The sequence below is a fragment of the Urocitellus parryii genome, chromosome 5, assembly GCF_045843805.1.
Source record: "Urocitellus parryii isolate mUroPar1 chromosome 5, mUroPar1.hap1, whole genome shotgun sequence".
Classification (NCBI taxonomy): domain Eukaryota; kingdom Metazoa; phylum Chordata; class Mammalia; order Rodentia; family Sciuridae; genus Urocitellus; species Urocitellus parryii.
This window is the reverse complement of record NC_135535.1, coordinates 63538204-63557496: the sequence shown is the minus strand read 5'-3', so window position 1 is coordinate 63557496 and position 19293 is coordinate 63538204. Positions and strand designations below refer to the sequence as shown.

At 48.9% G+C, this 19293-nt stretch overlaps 1 protein-coding gene across 1 annotated transcript; it reads right to left on the bottom strand.

Moving 5' to 3' along the window:
• Positions 1-10909: 10909 nt before the first annotated feature.
• Positions 10910-18828, bottom strand: Krt8 (keratin 8). The gene is made up of 9 exons (XM_026398653.2): positions 18417-18828; positions 15544-15752; positions 14773-14833; positions 14055-14150; positions 13337-13501; positions 12879-13004; positions 12180-12400; positions 11957-12015; positions 10910-11287 (listed from the first exon to the last, which is right to left on the bottom strand). Exons 1-9 carry the CDS (start codon positions 18759-18761, stop codon positions 11097-11099), a joined length of 1473 nt encoding a protein of 490 aa, XP_026254438.1. The 5' UTR covers positions 18762-18828; the 3' UTR covers positions 10910-11096.
• Positions 18829-19293: the final 465 nt, after the last annotated feature.

The window sequence follows — 19293 nt, the reverse complement described above, 5'->3', positions numbered from 1 at the left end:
CACGAGCTGCAGGAAAGGATGAACATCCAAGACTCTCCACGCTGCTACTCTTCTCTGTGTCCTTTCAGTCCGCACCGCAGCATTGTTTCCCAATGCCAAAATTGACTCTCAAAGTCTAACCAGTGAAAACAGGAGCTGGAATTGGCGATTTTTCTCCTTTAGTCAGATTCCCCCGCTCTGTCTCTCCTGGCTTAGACTGCTATGCTTCAGGAACCACGCCAAGCCCTGTCTCTTGAACTCAGTCCTCCTACTTGCAACTGGAGCCCAAAGACAAGTTTCCAGTGGCTTGTGTGATCTTGGCCAAGACAATTTTTCTAAACATTTGGATTAGTTGACAACATTTAAAAATCAGATTTCATGTAAAATTTTGGATTTTTAATTTCTGTTGCCAAGTTGAAAATTCTGGCCACTGGCAGGGGTTGAAGAAAGAGTCTGCCCCAGACCTGACCCCAACATCTGGGCAACCAGGGAAAAGTGCAAAAGGAGGACCACACTCCCTGCTCTTCTGACCCCAGCTTCCTCCTGCAGTTGAGAGGCCTCACACACAAGCCAGCAGACACCCCAACTGGCCTTCTGAGTGCTGTCTGTTCAATAGAAATACAATATAACCATAAATGTGAGCTTCTGATGGAATTTTCTAGTGACCACATTTAAAAAGAAAAAAGAAATGGGTATAATTGATTTTAATAATGTTTTATGCATATGCCAAATATTAATTCAATATATGATCAACCTTAAAATTATTCACAAGATATTTTACATTCTTTCTGTCTCATGCTAAGTCTTAAGTCTTGGTGTGTAATTTAGCACTTTCAACCCATCTCAATTCGGACTAGCTGCACTTTAAGCACTCAATAGCTGGTTGTGACTAGTGACTAGCTTATTAGAAGCTAGCCACAAGAAGCTCCAACCCTTCCTCCACCACCTCAGAACTAATAGTAACCAGGAGGCCAAGCAGTGCCCAGCAGTGGGCTTCGGCCACTTGGAAAGGGCTTTGGAAATATGGACTCTGTCTAGGTGGGTGCACTCCTCTGGCCCCTGAGGTTTCTCACCAAGGAGACGCAGAAGATCACAGCTAAAGGAGAAATAGTGGAGCTCGCTAAAGCACAGGTGCCTCTGGCCCAATTCTAGGAGTGGCACTGACTGCTCTTACATGGAAGAGCAACTCTAGTTTGCCACAGTCCTCACCATTCCCTTTTACTGATTCAGCAACAAAGCACATATCAGATGCCATTTCTCAGTATGCTTACATCATCCTAGAAAAGTAAAAGAAAATTCCTGCACCTACAGTTCACTCTATAGTGGGAGGATGAAAGGCCCACGTGCTTCAAAAAAAATAGAACAAATATAATTCTCTGTGAACACGAAGAATATTTCAAATTTGTTAATGTTCAGATAACAAGTATCTGTGCACATTTTTCTACCACAGATACACTTTACTCTTACCTTAGCTGCCTGATCTCTGTTGTCATTTGAAATCTTGACTCCCTAAATAAAAATTATCCCCAAGGTACCTATATTATTACTGTTCCAATCAAACCTAAAGGGAGAAGTAGCTGGAAGGAGAGGCTCTGAAGCCGGCTCCCTTCTGGCCACATTTTGCTGGCCACTCCCAACAATGCCCCCCAGGGGGCGCCAGGAGCCCAGGTGAAGACTCACTGGCGCAAATGTGTGACCAGCTCTCCTGCTTTCCTGTCCCCCACCCTACAGCATACAGAGTGACTCGTGGCTCAGCCCTCTCCTCTAGTCCCACAAGATTCCTCCAGAGGAGACACGACAGTTAAAGTAATCCGTCCAAAGCTCAGGGTTAGGTCCTGGTGCAGCCATACTTGTGGATGCAAAACAAATATTAAACTCGCCTCACAGAGGGTGAGAATCAAAGGAGGTGAAGCCTTCCTAAGCGTATTGGAGACAGAATCCAGTACAGACTTGAGGAAGAAAGCCTGATGTGGTTGGGGAGGTGGGGAGGTGGGAGGTGGGAGATGGGAGGTGAGGAGGTGGGAGGTGGAAGGTGGGAGGTGGACAGGTGGGGAGGTGGGGAGGTGGGGAGGTGGGCAGGGAGTAGACAGATGCACTCTCCAGCCCTTCTGCCTTCCTATTTTTTGAGGAGCCCAGGTGACTCTGATGCCTAGTGGGGATCATAGAACCGAAGACACGGACACGGAGAGAATTCCTCCTGACGGGGCTCCTGAGAGGAAGAACATGTGTTTTACACACATCACCTCATCTAATCCGCACAGCCACCCTAGAGATGCCCTGCTCTCCAGCTGCAAACCCAAGCACACAGGGGAGGAAGAAGGCCCAGGGTCACAGACCCCATGAGCAGCAGACAGAGGCCGTCCACCCAGGTCTTCTGCCTCCTGCCCAAAGCTCAGTCCACTATGCTGACTTGAAGTGCATGTGTCCCTACCAGAAGATTACAGATTCCATCTTCCTAAAACATTGCCTCCACCGACTCTCTTTCTAGCTCCTCATTGAGAAAGGGAAAAAAAAAAAAACTCCAGTGGGTGCCCACCACTTCTGAGGTCAAAGTCAAATTTCTCAGTTCAGCATTCTGGGCCTCCAGAATGTCCAGAGAATAAAGTGGATAAGCTAGAAGGTATTTCTTTAAACATTGTTCAAAAGCAGGGTATGGTGGCACATACCTGTGATCCCAGCAGCTAAGGAAGCTGACACAGGAGGATCACAGGTTCAAAGCCAGCCTTAGCAACTAAGCAAGGCCCTAAGCAACTTAGCAAGAACCTGTCTCTAAACAAAATATTAAAAAGGGCTGGGTATATGGTTTGGTACTGAGGTTCAATCCTCAGTACCAAAAATGAATAAATAAACAAATAATCCCTCCTTGTTCAAGAAAAAGGAACCAAAGCCCAGAGAGGGGAAGAATTCTCCAACTATCCCAGAGTCAACCAAGAATTTGGAAGTCACTTTTCTGATCCTTGTCAGTGTCCTCTCTACTCATCCCTCAGGCCACCCTCAGAAACAGGCTAATGTGCTCCTTATAATAGGAGCACAAAAAACTTTATCTGGGATAACAGGAAAAAAATCAAAATAACAGTGACTTTACCCAGACAAGATTATTTCTCTCTCAATTTCCAGGAAATATCTGCCAAAGCCAGTATAGTACCCCATGATCTTGTTGATACTTGGACTGAATGATGGGTACTCCATTTGCACTTGGTCCCCCAAATTTCATTCTTCTAGATTGAAGCATTCATTTGCAGCAACACTTTGAATTTTTAGGTTTCACTTCGTTTTCCCCATAGGGATACATGCATTTGGAACTCTAAATCAAACACGATTTGTGCTAGCTGCCTGAAACTTGACTCACTCAATTAGTTCTCAGTGCGCTCTCTATGTTTTGTTCCCTGTTGAAGTAGCCCTAAGCAGAGGCAAGGAAAATACACTTCCATTTGGAAGCGTTTGCAGAGCTTCCACAGAACTCCGAGTTTACTGGAATCTCAGCAAGTATTTTTTCACCCGATCTTGTTGATACTTGGAGGGAATGATCGGTACTCCATTTGCACTTGGTCCCCCAAATTTCGTTCTTCAGATTGAAGTGTTCGTTTGAAGGTCCCATCTTCTTTTATTGTGCAAAGGGCTCCATTCCCCAGGCTTCTGTTCCCCAGGCCACCTCATAATCCAAGATGGCTGCTGAACTCCCACCAGCAAAAAGGAGGGGTTAAAGAAGCAGCTCACCTTCCCTCCCTATGAGGACACTACCTAAAAGTTGCACTCCCCACTTCCATTTCTATCCCTTTGACACAGAGCAACAGATAACTACAAAGAAAGCAAGGAAGTGTAGTCTTTTTTCCAGATAGTCATGTGCTCAACCATAAAATGGAATTCTGATTACCGAGGAAAGGGGAGAGCCAACAGGAGTTGGGGGACCATTAGCATTCAATAAGCCCTAAGTCACCAGTGTCCCCCGTACACTGCTTACCTGATCATGGGCCAGATGCGCAGGGAACATCACCCATCCTGAGCCTAGAGAGGGTCTAGTTCACCCCAGAGGCCCAATTAATGTTTGCTGCACAACTCAGCAAACAAGGTCGACTCTTCTGGGACCCATTGTTTGTCCAGTTAGTCTGGAAGGAGTCCGAGGTCAAGGACCCTGTTATGTATGTCTGTGGATTCCCCTGTGCAATCTTCCTCCCACCACCCGAGCACCAGGTACAGGCTGCTAGCCTGTTGCAGGCCAAGCTCCTCCCATCCCCTCCTCAGGCACCGAAAGAGGGCCTGCCTGTGGCTGTCTTGGTCAGACATGGCCCTGATCTCTCTCCAGCCACTTCATGGGGAGATGCTGATCAGGTACTCCTGGGCTCATGACCAGGTTACATCCTGGTAAACCCATCGTAAGTCGAACATCTCATGAAGTCAAGAATACATTTAATACCCCTGGCTTCACCACACAGTGCACTGGAGAGCATGGATGGCTTCCCACTCCTGTCCGCCTGGCTGACTGCGAACTGAGGCTTCTGCTGCTGCCCTGCATCCCCAGTGTGGGGCTTTTTGTTTTGTTTTTTGATACTAGGGATTGAATCCAGGGGCACTTAATCACTGAGCCACCTCCCCAACCCCCCTTTTTTTTATGTTTCAGTTCGAGACAGGGTCTCGCTGAGTTGCTTAGGGCCTCACTAAGTTGCTGAGGCTGGCTTTGAACTTGTGATCCTCCTGCCTCAGCCTCCTAAACTGCTGGGATCACAGGCCTGCACTACCAAACTCAGCCGCCCAGTGTTGTTTCTACTGAACACTTATGGCTTCACATTGTGTTGTAGGGACAAATGAGGCAAGGCACCAAAGATAGCAGGAAACAGTTTTATTTGGCTGCAGCCAGGTTCAGAGGGCACAGCCTTTGCTGCAATCAGTCAATCCCCTGAACCCCGAGTTCAGGGAGTTTCAGAGTTTTATACCCAGCATGTAAGGGTATAGTTCACAGTCTGCAGAAGTTCACATAAAAGCAGCTTTTTCTTTCACTGTTCTGGGCATGTTAACTCTTCAAGGACAACAGCTGAGAAGGGGAGAGCTTCTTCTCTTCTTTCTATCCTCCCCCTGCCCGCTGTTACCATGGAGCCCATTTGTAACTTATCTTAAAGATGTAGACATCTCTGTGAAGCCCCACCTCAAGGCCAGAGGCCTTGTTTGCACATTTCTTCAAAGTACTATACTGGATATGTTTGTGAAAACTAGTAAGGGGGTGTCTAGCACCTGGAGTGCTGGTATCTTCTCGGCCAGTGGCCAAGTAAACAGGGTAACGCGAAAATAGGAAGTTTATCTACATTGAACTCTTTTGCAGAGACTCTTTTGCTGACAGTCCTAAAATCAACCATGTTAAAGATTTCTGTAGAGGCCCAGTTAAGATTTTTCAGTTGAGAAAGGGGGTGCCACTTCAATTGTAAAGTAGAAAAATCATGAAGTCAAACCATCTTGGGGCCACCTATATTTTAAAATATCCATATGCCAACTGTTTCTGGATGAGATCTGAGCAAATTACTCTCTTCCCAGCAGAAAAAGTTTAAAGGGATTAAAATGTAGAAAAATAGATAAATGACCATCAACATAGAAATGGTTCATTCTTTCTCTTATTTAATAATTTTTATTGACCTCTGGGCATGGTGGCACACACTTGTAATCCCAGCAACTTGGGAGACTGAGGCAGAAGGATCATGAGTTCAAAGCCAGCCTCAGAAATTTAGCAAGACCCTCAGCAACTTAGCAAGTCCCTGTCCCCAAAATATAAAAAGGGCCTGGGGGCTGGGGATGTGGCTCAAGCGGTAGCGCACTCGCCTGGCATGCGTGCGGCCCGGGTTCGATCCTCAGCACCACATACAAAACAAAGATGTTGTGTCCGCCGATAACTAAAAAATAAATATTAAAAAATTCTCTTTCTCTCTCTCTCTCTCTGTCTCCTCTCTCACTCTCTCTTAAAAAAAAGGGGGGGGGGCCTGGGGATGTGGCTCAATGGTTAAGTGCCCCCTGGGTTCAATTCCCAGTATCAAATAATGATAATAATTTTATTGACCACTTACTATGTGCCTTGTAGGCACTCTGCTAGGCACTGAAGAATCAGTGAGAAAACAGGCAAGTATGAAGTGACCCCTGCACCCACAAAGCCTATGGGGTAATTAATGAAAAACCACTATAGATAAATGAATGACTAACGCACAAGGAGAAAATTCTAGGCACCTGGAAAGTTTATCATTGAGCCATATCCCCAGCCCTATTTTGTATTTTATTTAGAAACAGGATCTCACTGAGTTGCTTAGCACCTCGCCATTGCTAAACTGGCTTTGAACTTGTGATCCTCCTGTCTCAGCCTCCTGAGCTGCTGGGATTACAGGTGTGTGCTACTGTGCCCAGCCTATGTAAAACTTTTTGATGTTGACATCTAACCCCAAGTCCTAATTCTCTATGATACTATAATGGTGGATCTATGTCATTATACATTGGTCTACACCTTAGAATGTCCAACACCAAGAGTAAACCCTAATGTCCACTTCAAACTCTGGGTGATATGTCAAAGATATGTCAGTGTAGGTTCATCCCCTGTAACAAATGAACCACTCTGGTGGGGTGTTGATCTGGGGGAGCTGTACACGTGTACAGGCAAGAGGTATATAAGAACCCTCTGTTTCTTTCACTCAATTTTGCTGTTGTCCTAAAACTGTTCTAAAAAATAAAGTTTAAAAAAGTGCACTCCTTGCCAGGCACAGTGGCACACTCTTGTAATCCCAAGCTGGGGAGGCTGAGACAGGAGGATTGCAAGTTCAAAGTCAGTCTCAGCAATTTAGCAAGGCATTTAGCAACTCAACAAAACTCTGTCTCTAAATAAAAAAGATAAAAAAGGGTTGGGGATGTGGCTTAGTGGTTAAGCACTCCTGGGTTCAATACTCAGTATCCCTCCAAAAAAAAGTGCACTCCAGCAAGGAGCCCAGGGAATCTTCCATAATACAGGAAATGTTTCATGTCATGGGCATGAGCAGAAGTGAAACTCTTCGGACTATACATTTAATGTTGAATCACTGCTGGCATTTTATTGTATATGTATGATATTCCTCAGCAAGAAAAGAGCCAAGGCACTTGGAATTGGCAGAGACTGGCCCATACAACCTAGAAGAGAAGTCCTGAGACTGGCAGGCTCCCAAGATGGTGGGAGCAAGCTGGGGGAAAATAGGTCCTGAAAAAAAGAGAGGCATGAGAAGAGGGGGAGACGAGAGTGTTCTACTTCTAGAAGGGGAAAGGGGTGCAGGAGACAAAGCAACGGTGCCCACCACCATGCTTGAAGAGGCAGCCCAGTGACTGTCCCTAGGGTCACACCATACTGGCCCCCTTCCCTTCTTCCTCTGTTCTGCCCCTCTTCAGTCTAGTCTGTGTCCCCTCATCTGTAGCCCACGTTATCATCCCCATCCTGCAGGGGGGATCACAGATTACTTTCAACCAGCTCACTGGGCAGGAAGAACAAAACCTTGGAATGACAATGTGTGACGAGCATGGACCACAAAGGCTTAGAAGACTCATGTTATTTAGGGTGGCAAGGTTGGGTGCTGTCAGTGGGGAATGATGCTTGACTCATCTGGAATGGTCAAACAGGGACCTCTCTTTATCTATACCTGTGTATTTCTAAAAAAATTAAAAGTCTCATAAAAAAAAAAAATCAAGTTTTTTTTTTTTTTTTTTAAATCAGGGATTGAAGCCAGAGACACTTTAGCACTAAGCCACATCCCCAGTTCTTTTTTATTTTTCAGTTTGAGACAGGGTCTTGCTAAATTGCTTAGGGCCTTGCTAAATTGCTGAGGCTGACTTTGAACTTGCAATCCTCCTGCTTAAGCCTCTCAAGCCACTGAGATTATAGGAACGCACAGCAACACCTTGTGAAATCAAGATTTTTAGATGGACACAATACCTTTATTTTATTTTTATATTGTGCTGAGGATCGAACCCAGTGCCTCTCGCATGCCAGGAGAGCGTGCTACCACTTGAGCCACATCCCGAGCCCAAGATTTTTTTGATGTCTATCAAAATTTAACCCAGTGACTCAGGACTCAACACATACCGACATCCCAGATGTTCAAGCCTTTTAAATAAAATGGTGCCATATTTGTATAGAACATAACTTTATTCCCCTATATACTTTGAATCATCTCTAGATGACTTTTATTTTCCCCATGATATTGAACCCAGGGGTGTTCAATCACTGAGCTACATCCCTAACCCTTTTTATTTTCATTTTGAGACAGGTTCTTGCCAAGTTTTGTTTAGGGTCTTGCCAAGTTGCTGAGACTGGCCTTGGACTTGTGATCCGTCTGCCTCAGCCTCCCTAATCCCTGGGATTACAGGCATGCACCACCATGCTTGCCTCTAGATTACTTATAATACCTAATGCAAGGTATATGTAAATGCGATGTAAATGGGGTTCAACTGTATTGTTTAGAGATTAATGATAGAAAAAAAATTACAATATGTGTTCAGTAGAGACACAATTCTTTTCTGGAATATTGTTTAACCAGTGGTTGACTGAATGAATCCTCAGAGGCAGAAGCCATAAACCTGCAGGACAGATTAGATTTTGGAAATATTAGCTTCCATCCTTCCTGAGTTTTCTTCCTCTCAATGAGATCTGGATTTACAGCTCTTGCATTTGTTAAAAAGTTGACAGGTAATTGGGATGTTGTCCCCTGAGTTGCTGAGTGACTTTATCCCACTGGGAATACACAAGAATCTGGAAGGAGCAAGCTGGTGGGAAGGGAAGGGAATTCTGGGGCCTTCCTGCCTTTTGCTCAGTAAACACCCAGGGTGTGGAAATTCCCAGGAGACTGAAGAATGGGGGCCAGGAGGGGGGCTTGTCTGCCTCCTGCTGGCCCACTGCCTGGGGTGGGGCCTGATAAGACAGGTGGCTGGCTTCAAGGATTGGGTGGGGCACAATTGAAAATATTGACTTGGGGGCCACAGAGTGCAAAAGGTCCCTCTCACTATGTGCTGAGACTCCCTGACTCCTGGGACCCATTGAGCAGTCTGGATCACATGCACAGGGAGCAAGTTGGCATTTTTAATAAAAATTTTTGTTTCTGTAAATAAAAATGAAAGTATGTCATTTGCAAGAAAATGGATAGAACTAGAACCCATTATGTGAAGCAAAATAAGCCAAACTCAGACAGTAAAGGATCATGTTTTCTCTCATATGTGGAAGCTACAGAGGAAAATAGAAAAGTAGGAGGGCAGGGATCTCAAGAAAATCAAAGGGAGATCAGCAGAGGAAAGGGACCAGGGGGCGGGGGAGGGGAGCAGGGAAGTACTGGGGAGTGATATTAGCCAAATAATATTGTTTTGTTGTGTGCAAATACAAATATGTAACAACAAATCTCATCATTATGTATAAAATATAATGCACCAATTTAAAAAATGAGGAAAGAGAAAGGAAAAAAAGTTTATTTCTGAGAGTGTGTGTGTGTGTGTGTGTGTGTAGGTCATAATAAAAATGAATTTAACATGGGCCTTTGCCAAAATAGTTAGAAAGCCACTGCCCTAGATAATGGTGTTGTTAGCCTTATCACTGATGAGTGAACTCCCTTAGGGTGACAGTGTGCAGAACCCTGGACCCTGTACTGGGTGGGCAGGGGTGGGGAGGAAGAGAGCCCAGTTTGTCTGGAAGCCCAGCTCCATGGAGGTGGGTAACTAGGGAAGTAGCAAGATGGGGCCCTCAGGGACTGGGGAGCCAAGGATCCAGGACAGGAGCCCTGCACTGGGAACCCACAATAGGGCCAGGCATGAGCCTGTCCCCACCTGGTGCCTGTTTATTCTCCACTGGTGTTTCAGAAAATCAGAACAGATCCCATATCAGTGGTAGCTGAAGTCTTGTGCACTTAGTCCAGAGTGTGTCTGCCTGGAACTCTTTGGTGACAGAAGTGGCAGAGTGTTGGGGATACAGTATGCCACCCAACTGTGTCCTATACCCCCTCTTGCCCTAAAGCCTTGGAGATGGTCCTGTCAGAAAGGCCAACCCCTTCACACACTTCACAGAACCTGTACACACCCATGTGCACACAGTACGCCCTCCACGTGCAAACACAGGCTGCGCACACACCCTGTGTATCATAAACGCAGCATGTGGAGGGGTAGGAAGGGGTAGTGAGAAGCCACCAGGGAGGGCGGGTGGAGCAACTGTGAGTGCAGCAGGGAAAGCCCATTTATTATTGCCAAGTCCTGTAGAGTACTATCTTGCCTTCTAGTAATCTCCGGCATGACACACCCAATGGCCGAGAATAAACTCTGGACCTCCAAAGAGATGGGAAGACTAGGACTCCGCAGTCTCTGGGTACAAAGGAACAAAGGTGGTAAAAAAGACATCTGTGGCCACAAGGAAGCCATGTGCCTGGCTGAAAAGTACAGGTTTGAGAACTGGAGTCCTGGCTTCTGATTGGCCCAGGATGGGTCACATTCTAGGTGAGCCAATTACTGGAGCTCTCTGAACCTGCCTTTCTTTATCTGCAAGTAGTCCTAATGCTGAGGTACATGGGGAAGGAGACTAAACTGTCCCCTAATAAGGCCATCTAAAACCTGCTCCACCTACTTTTTGCATAGGCCAAATGAACCTGGGTATTTGAGAGCAGGCTGTAACCATAGGGCACTATGCACAGGTGACAGATTGTTATACAGGTACAGATGTCCCCAATCATGACCAAGTATCAACCAGGTTTCAACAAAGGAGTCTCTTTGGGAACAGCCTGGAGGAGGCCAGACTTTCCTGCCCAGCACCCTCTGCTTCCTGGGCCCCTCCCAGCTTCTGAGCCCAGGAAGAGGCCTCCTGAGCCCTCCCTCCCACCCCTGTGGACATGAAATACACACATAGCAGAGTTGGTTGGCAGGGCCGCCTGAGGCTTTATTTTGGAAAAAAAAAAAAAAAAATGAATTGCTTTGGGGTTGAGGGCATGGGTAAGAGGGGATACTCCAGGCAAAAGAGGGGGCCCCCAGGGGTGGGTGAGGGCTAGGGCTAAGCCTCGGGTGGGTTTCTTGTTCCCCAAGCTCCCCTTACAGCTGCTCCCCCCACAGGCTCCAGGGGCAGCAGCAGGAGGCAGGAGGCTGGGATGAGGCACAGAGACTGTTCACTTGGGCAGGACATCAGAGGACTCAGACACCAGCTTCCCATCACGAGTCTCAATCTTCTTCACAACCACAGCCTTGGTGCGGCTGAAGGAGCTGGAGCCCCCGGCAGAGCTGAAGTTGGGCTGGAAAGAGCTCAGGCCGTAGTTGAGGCCAGGGCTGGAGAGGCCTCCATAGGATGTGTTCAGCCCTCCTGGGGGGAAACAGAAGCAGCACATGAGCCCAGATTCCAGCCTAAGTCTGCCTGACCAGTCACAGCATCCTTCTCTATTCAGGACTGCCAGGGAACCAGGAAGAGGGTGGGACAGGGCTGCCATATTAGCTGCTTGTCCTTGGACAAGGCACTTAACTGGGCCCCAGCTTTCTCCCTGTGTATGAGGGAAATGTACAATAATTATTCAAAAAAGAAAAAAAATGAGCACAATAAAGCATATAAATGGATGTGTAACCGACGTGATTCTGCAATCTGCATTTGGGGTAAAATTGGGAGTTCATAACCCACTTCAATCTAATGTATGAAATATGATATGTCAAGAGCTTTGCAATGTTGTGAACAACCAATAAAAAAGAAAGAAAGAAAGAAAGAAAGAAAGAAAGAAAGAAAGAAAGAAAGAAAGAAAGAAAGAAAGAAAGAAAGCATATAAAGCACTTAACACCATGCCTGGTGCCCAGCTATCATTTATTTAGGGGGCTTTCTACTAGTTCTTATATTATTTGGATCCTGGATATGTCACCTGTCACCCTGGTTTTCTCCCAAGAACAGGAATCCTGCTCCTCCTGTCTCCTCAACTGCTGCTAAGCACAGCCCCTCCCAGAGGTCGCCTGAACCCTGGCCTCCAACCCCAGATCCCAGGACACTCACCTGAGTAGCCACTGGTGGTCTTCGTATGGATACTCATGTTCTGCATCCCAGACTCCAGCCTATACCCAGATACATAGGATGTCAGGGCCAACTCCTGGCCCATCTTGTCCCAGAACAGGACCCAAGCCCCAAAGGGGCTCCAGGCAGCCCCCATCCCTCCCCACCCCAGGTTCCAGGAATGGGGCTCCAGGAGAGAGTCCCAGTGAGAGAGTCCCACACCCACCGGCTCTCCTCGCCCTCCAGCAGCTTGCGGTAGGTAGCGATCTCAATGTCCAGGGCCAGCTTGACGTTCATCAGCTCCTGGTACTCGCGCAGCTGCCGCGCCATGTCCTGTTTGGCCCGCTGCAGGGCAGCCTCCAGCTCGGCCACCTTGGCATTGGCGTCCTTAATGGCCATCTCCCCACGCTGCTCAGCATCAGCGATGGCGGCCTCCAGGGATGCCCTCTGCGGGGGAGCAGAGCAGTAAGCTGGCAGTGTCAGTATACCCACCCTCTGTCCCTCTTCTAGGTAGACGCAAAGAAGATACCAACCGTGAGAAGGAGGAAGCAGAATGCGGAAAGAGCAGCTTCCAGGCACTTCCCTTCCCACGCTCCACCTGGGGCACTTTAAGTCCCCACCTTAACAGAACCAGAGCTCTGGGTTCTCGGCTCGGCTCTCCATAAAGGAGCAAAACCCAACCTTGCCCTGATAGATAGGACCAATTAAATAAATCAGAGCATGGATCCTGGACCCCATCCTACCTGACAGCTCCCGTCACCTTGTCCTAGTCCCAGAGACTGCTCAGTGTCCCTCAGCCTCCCAGGAGCAGTTTGAGAAAGTCGCCCCTGCAGCTCAGGTCCCAGACTCCTCCCTCCTTCCTACATGACCTTCTCTCACCCAAAGCTGTCCAAGGATCCTGCCCCGCTCCCAGTCCCCTGGATACCTGGCCTTTAAGGGCTTCAATCTCCGCCTGGAGGCGACTGATGCTTCGGTTCATCTCAGAGATCTCCGTCTTGGTGCGGCGCAGGTCATCCCCATGCTTCCCAGCTAAAGTCTGCAGCTCCTCATACTGCAGACGTGGGACAGGAATGAGACTCAAGAGAGGACCCCTGGACCCTCAGGTGCCCTCCCCACAAGGGACAGTGCCCTCTCAGCCAGGTCAGAGAGACTCGGTCATCTCAACCTCCTGTCAAGTTCCTACACACTCTCACAAAATCTCACACACACACACACACACACACACACATATACAACCACTAGAGGCCTCTTTTCAGGCCACCAGGCACCCATTCTGCAGGCCCAGCTCACAGCAGGCAGAGTTGAAATCCTGCTCCCTTCTCATGGGCTAGGACACAGAACAAGCCAGAAGGGAGGGCCCAGCCTAGAGGTCCTGCTCTTCACCTTGATCTGGTACATGCTCTCGGCCTCAGCCCGGCTGCGGTTGGCGATATCCTCGTACTGGGCCTTCACTTCAGCGATGATGCCATCCATGTCCAAAGAGCGGCTATTGTCCATGGACAGCACCACAGATGTGTCGGAGATCTGGGACTGCAGCTCACGGATCTCCTAGAGGGACAGAAGGGCAGGTGGTGAGGCTCTGTCCCTACACAAAAGGAGCCTTCTATAGAGGATAAGACAACAGGAGAGGCACAGGAGGAAGTTAGGGCTGGGAGAGGCCAAGTTCCTACAGAAGGACGACAGATCAAGGACCTGGAACATTAAGGGAAGGACAAAAGGAAACCTGGCTTTCGGTAAATAACCAAGGGAGAAGACGCCTTCCCTGCTCTCGGCACCAATACTAAGCCCCCAGAGGCAGCCAATACAGCCCCCAAGGACCAGGACGAGGGCTTTGGGGGTGGAGCAGGCCTGAGTAGCTCCTGGGTCAACACTCTGTAACAGCCTTAGACAGGGTATTTCACTTCTCTGAAACTGTTTTCTCATCTCTGAAATGCAATAATAAACCCTCCCTTATGCAAGGGGACAGTGCCACTAGAATAACATTGTGGGCTAATATTTCTTGTCAGTTGGTGTACTAGGGGCTGGAGGGAGCCTTTGGCCAGGTCCCAGGGTGGAGCACTACAGGATGGGTACCCTCCTCTGCAAGCCCCCAAGAACATACCTCTTCATACAGCTGCCTGAGGAAGTTGATCTCATCAGTCAGCCCTTCCAGGCGAGACTCCAGTTCCACCTTGTTCATGTAAGCTTCATCCACATCCTGGGGGTGAGGAGAGAGGGCTCTGAGCTGAGGGCCCACCTCCAACCCCAAACTAAGGGCTCCCCAACGTCCATTCCATGACCTGGACTTGGGACCTTCTAACTAATCGCCTCCCCTCCCCGCACTTTGTGGCTGATCCTCCAGCCCAGGTTCTGTCCGCCTGTCTGCATCCCCACCCCATACACCTTGACTCTGCTTCCTGCAGTAGTCACTCCCCATCTGCCCACTCCAGGAAGCCCTCTATGGCCACACCTCCAATTATGCTCCATAATTTTTTCCCTTTCTTCTCCTTTTTTTTTTTAAACAGGTTTTATTCACTTTCTCTTGTATAAAATCCCTCTATTGGAGCCATAGTTGGAGCCTGGGTCCTTTGCATGGAGACTCTGGTGCAGGTTTCCATTTTTTTAAACCATGTTCCAACATTGATGTCCAGAGTTCTGTCCAAATGTATTTAGCTACCTGCCTGTATTTTTCCAAATTATACATCTGAATGAACTCAAATGCTAAAACAAATGAATATGTCCCATTACTTAGAAACATTTAGGGACAGATTCTAGAAAATTCTTATTCCAAGTCTCAGCCCCAGCCTCCAGCATCTGAAGAGAGATAGAGGACCCCTCACCTTTTTGATGAGGACAAATTCATTCTCCATCTCTGTACGCTTATTGATCTCATCCTCATACCTATTGGGGAAAGGTTTAGGATCAGAGCATGAAAGCAAAAGGGAGGTAGCCCTGCGTCTTTTGTTGTGATGGTGGTGATGCTAGGGATTGAAGCCAGGGTATTGGGCATGCTGAACACACACTCTACCACTGGGCTACACCCCCAGCCCTGCCCTGGATCTTTTAAAGGGGACATGAATATCTAGCAAATTCAGTTCACAGAAATGCAGGATATGAGTGGGGTGGTTCTTTGGCCCTCCCCATCTGTTCCCCTCTCCCCTTGCCCACACACCCCATCCTCTGTCAATTGGAAGGTCTAGAACAAGAAATCCCTTTCCGATTTCATGAATACACATTGCACTAGGCATACTGGGAGGATTCACAACAGGGCCTGACATGAGACCTTTATGGTGACATAAATAGGTCACCAGCAACTGTAAATGTGAAAGTGAAGCCTGTTGGCTGCCTATCTAGGTGTACTACTTAAGCATTACATGTAACTTGTCCAAATATGGACAGTCCTAAGATTGAAGAGGTGGATGTTATGAATAATTAATCCAGGACAATGGGCACAAACAGAGACTATCCCAAGAAAGCCCAATCAGATGATGACCCTAAGTATACAGTGCTACGTGGCCACAAGCAGAGGACCACAGAGACTTGGGCCTCTGATCTGGGGGGTGGGGTCAGTCAGGATGACTTCAGGGGGGACAGGGGGTTTGGGAACTCACTTATTCTTGAAGTCCTCCACCAGCCCCTGCATGTTGCCGAGCTCAGCCTCCAGCTTCAGCTTCTCCTGGCCCAGAGACTCCAGCTGCCGACGAAGGTTGTTGATGTAGTTCTCAAACATGTTGTCCATGTTGCTGCGAGCAGTCTTCTGCTGTTGCAGGAGGCTCCATTTGGTCTCCAGCATTTTGTTCTGCTGCTCCAAGAACCGTACCTACACAAGGAGGAGAGACCGAAAAGGTCTACATCAGCCCAGGGTCAGATGCTGAAGGAAGCAAGCACTATCTTTTCCTTCAGTCCACTCCCCAAGCAATGAGGTCCTCAGAACTCAGGGATCTGCTTAGCTGTTCTGGGGGGACCACCTATGATGGGGGAGGGGATAAGAACAATGAAACAATGAGTGGTGAGATGGGCAATGGAGTTGGAGTTGTCCCCCTAGCACTTGGGGTGGGAGGGGCATGGTTGGAAGAAGACTGCTAGCAGGGCTGGGCTGAAGCTGCAGAACAGGACTCATTTACCTAGGCTGCATGTCATAGATCAATAAAAATACCCAAGCTTGCTTTTTGGGTTTTTTTTTTTTTTTTTTTTTTTGGTAATGGGAATTAATCCCAGGAGCACTTAACCTCTGAGCCACATCCCCAGCCTTTTTTATATTTTATTTTGAGAACGGGTCTCACTAAATTGCTTAGAGTGGCCTTGAACTCACAATTCTCCTGCCTCAGCCTCCCAATTTGTTGGGATTACAGGTGTGTGACACCACACCCAGCAACAGCCAAGCTTTCTAAAAATGCTTTGATTTATATTTTATTTAAGACTGAAAAGGAAAATAAATTATGTATATCAAATCTTATCCTCATCATTATTATTTGGAATGACTTTGAAGGAAGGATTCAGGCAGACAAGGGAAACTTTAGCCCTGACACCCAGAGCGCACTGGCCAACAGCTCTAGGTTCTAGCCAACATTCACACTAACCTGTGCAGCTTAAGTTGACTTGCTGCTCCACTCAGAGTCTGGGTCTCCTCAACCCTGCAAGGGCCTCAAGAAACTCAGGTGGGCCCTTTCAGGAGCCCCATCTCTGCATAGAAGTCACTTAGAGCAAGGGTCATCTGCAGAGTGGAAGTGCCTCCCTCCCTCTCACAGCACTTCTTTAGAGATTCTTCTGCATGGAGAAGATTCTCCCCACTCAACTCCTGCCCCAAACACATAGGCCCTGGGTTCCTTGGGCTCATGGAATCCTCTTCTTAGATTAAAATTCAGAAATTTTAGTGGAGAAATCTTTTTAAGGAAGGAAATAATAGAAAAAAAAAAAGAAGAAGGAATAATAGACTTGTTCCGAAACAAGGAATCGATTTTTTTTTTTAATTAATCCAAAATTGTGCCTGGTGGGCACAGTCAACGGACAGAAAGGACCTCTTTTTAAACTGGAGACTTTGAAAAGAAGAACCTTCTGAAAGTACAGTCCAGTTATTTCTCCACAACCCCCTCTGTAAAACCCTTTCTTCCTCAGTCCATTCTGCCCCCCCCAAAAAAATCATTTAAAAAAAATACTAGTGACTATCATATTTAATCCTAATGGAATGCTTGATGTGGGTCACAGTCTTTCCATAATCGCTTGTGTGAATAGGCCAAATCTCTGATTTAGGGATTACCACGCCCATTTCACAGATGAGGAAGTGAGACTCAAAAAAAAGTAACCCAAAGAAAACCTCCTCAAGCCGTGTGAATCAAAATTCGGACTCCTAAACTGCGCCTGACTGTCCTCTGTAAGGAGCCCAAGGCCGGCCAAACGCAGCCGAGAAGTGAAAGGGTCTTGGAAAGTAACCAGCAAGCCCTGAGCAAAGAAGAGGCGCTCCTGGGGGAGGTCAATTCCGATGGGAACCGTCTGCCCCAGGATTTCCCTCCTCCCGTTCCCACAATGCCTCCCAGGAGCCAGTCAGCAGGGAAGGGCCAATCCCCCGGGGCCCTTGGGGCCGCAGAGCTCTCAGGCTGCAAATCCCGGCCTGGCTCCCTCCCTGGGAAAGTGGAGCCAGCCCGCTGGGGCGGAGCCGGGTAGGAAGAGTGAAAGGGGACAAGGGCCAAGTGGGGAGAGGGGCGTTGGCGGACGGCCGCCCCATAAACTCCGGATTCAACAGGACGTGATACCAGGGCGGGGTGTCCAACGCCCTCAGACTTTGAATCCTGGACTAGCTTCCCCGAGGCCAGGCCCCGCATCTCCCCCGGACGTGGAGAGCTCGGCCAGGTAGAGTGCACGACTTGGGCGCCAGGTCCCGCGGCAGCCCGGCCCCGCCCCCACTGCGGTGGGCAGCCCGGGGCAAGTCGTGACTCAGCCTGGTGCCCCCACACTCAAGCCCGCAGGCGCCAAAGGCCTCGATCGATACTTGCCCGTTCGAACCAAGACACCTACTTCCCTCTCTTAAACTCCAACCCTAATCACACCCTCCCCCCACCCTTTTTTAACAAAAAGGAAGAAAGAAAAAAACTTGAGGTCACCGTTGTGGAACCTTTGGGACAGTGCTAGGGAAAAGGAGTGAATCTGGAGGGGCTCCCCTCCCACCCAGCAGTGGAACAGCTGGAAGGGCTGCAGGCTGAGAGATTTACTGGCAGGTGGGAACTCGGTTGGGGCTGAGGTAGATGTGGAAGGCCCAGGATTTATAGTCCTAAGCCGTGCAGACCCTCTCCCAGGTCCCTGACCCAGCCCAAATCAAAGTGCACGGGAGGAGCCAGCCCTAGGCTGGAAGGGACCCGTTGCCTGGATGGTGGGGCCCAGCAGGAACCGGTGGGGGGCTGGAGATGTGCTGCCAATGAGGGTGACCAGGAGAAAGGGCGTGGACCCTCTGGGCACAGCAGGCGGTTTTCCAGACCGGGAGGACTCTTACCTTGTCGATAAAGGTGGCAAATTTATTGTTGAGGGTCTTGATCTGCTCCTTCTCTTGAGTACGCACAGCCTGGATGTTGGGGTCCACCTCCAACTTGAGGGGGCTCAGCAGGCTCTGGTTTACGGTGACTGCTGTGATGCCCCCCACACCACCAGCCCCTCCATAGCTGCCGCTCAAGCCCATGCTGGAGCCCAGGCTCCCCCGAAAGCTGCTGCCGCTGCCCACCCGGGAGAAGCTGGAGGAACTGATGCGGGCACCGGGCCCACTCGTATATGAGCGGCTGCTGAAGGCCCGGGGGCCAGAGGTGGACATCTTGTAGGACTTCTGGGTCACCCTGATGGACATGGTTGAGGCTGGAGTGAAGGCAGGAGGGCCAAAGACAAGAGACTCAAGAAGGAGCCAAGCAGCTGCTTCTAAGTAGTGGGACAGCGCCCAGGAAAGGCCCCTTATAAAAGAAAGCCAAGCCAAAGGGGAGGGGAAAAGACCTCGTACCTGAGTGGCTAGGCCTCGAGGGGGGCCGGGCCTAACCCGACACCTGCCACCTCCAGGAAGGACTCAGGCGAGGGCAGCAGAGAGCTGCTCCCACTCGGGAGCCCACTCCCGCACCACCCCAAACACAGCAGAGAGCAATTCAGTCTGTGTGAGACTGGGAGGAAGGAATCCACCCAGCCGCCAAGCCAGGTAACAAGGAGACAGGCCTGGGGTCACCCAGCCCCTGGAATCCTGACTGCTGGGTCTCCTCCTCTCCTGGCAGGAAAGGGTTCTCTAGCAATTGGATCTCTTTTAAGTAGCTGTTTCCCCAAAGACACCTTCCTGTATGAGGGTCTGCCCAGACTGGCCAACCGGGCCCTGGATTCCCAAGCCTGGGATCTGAGGT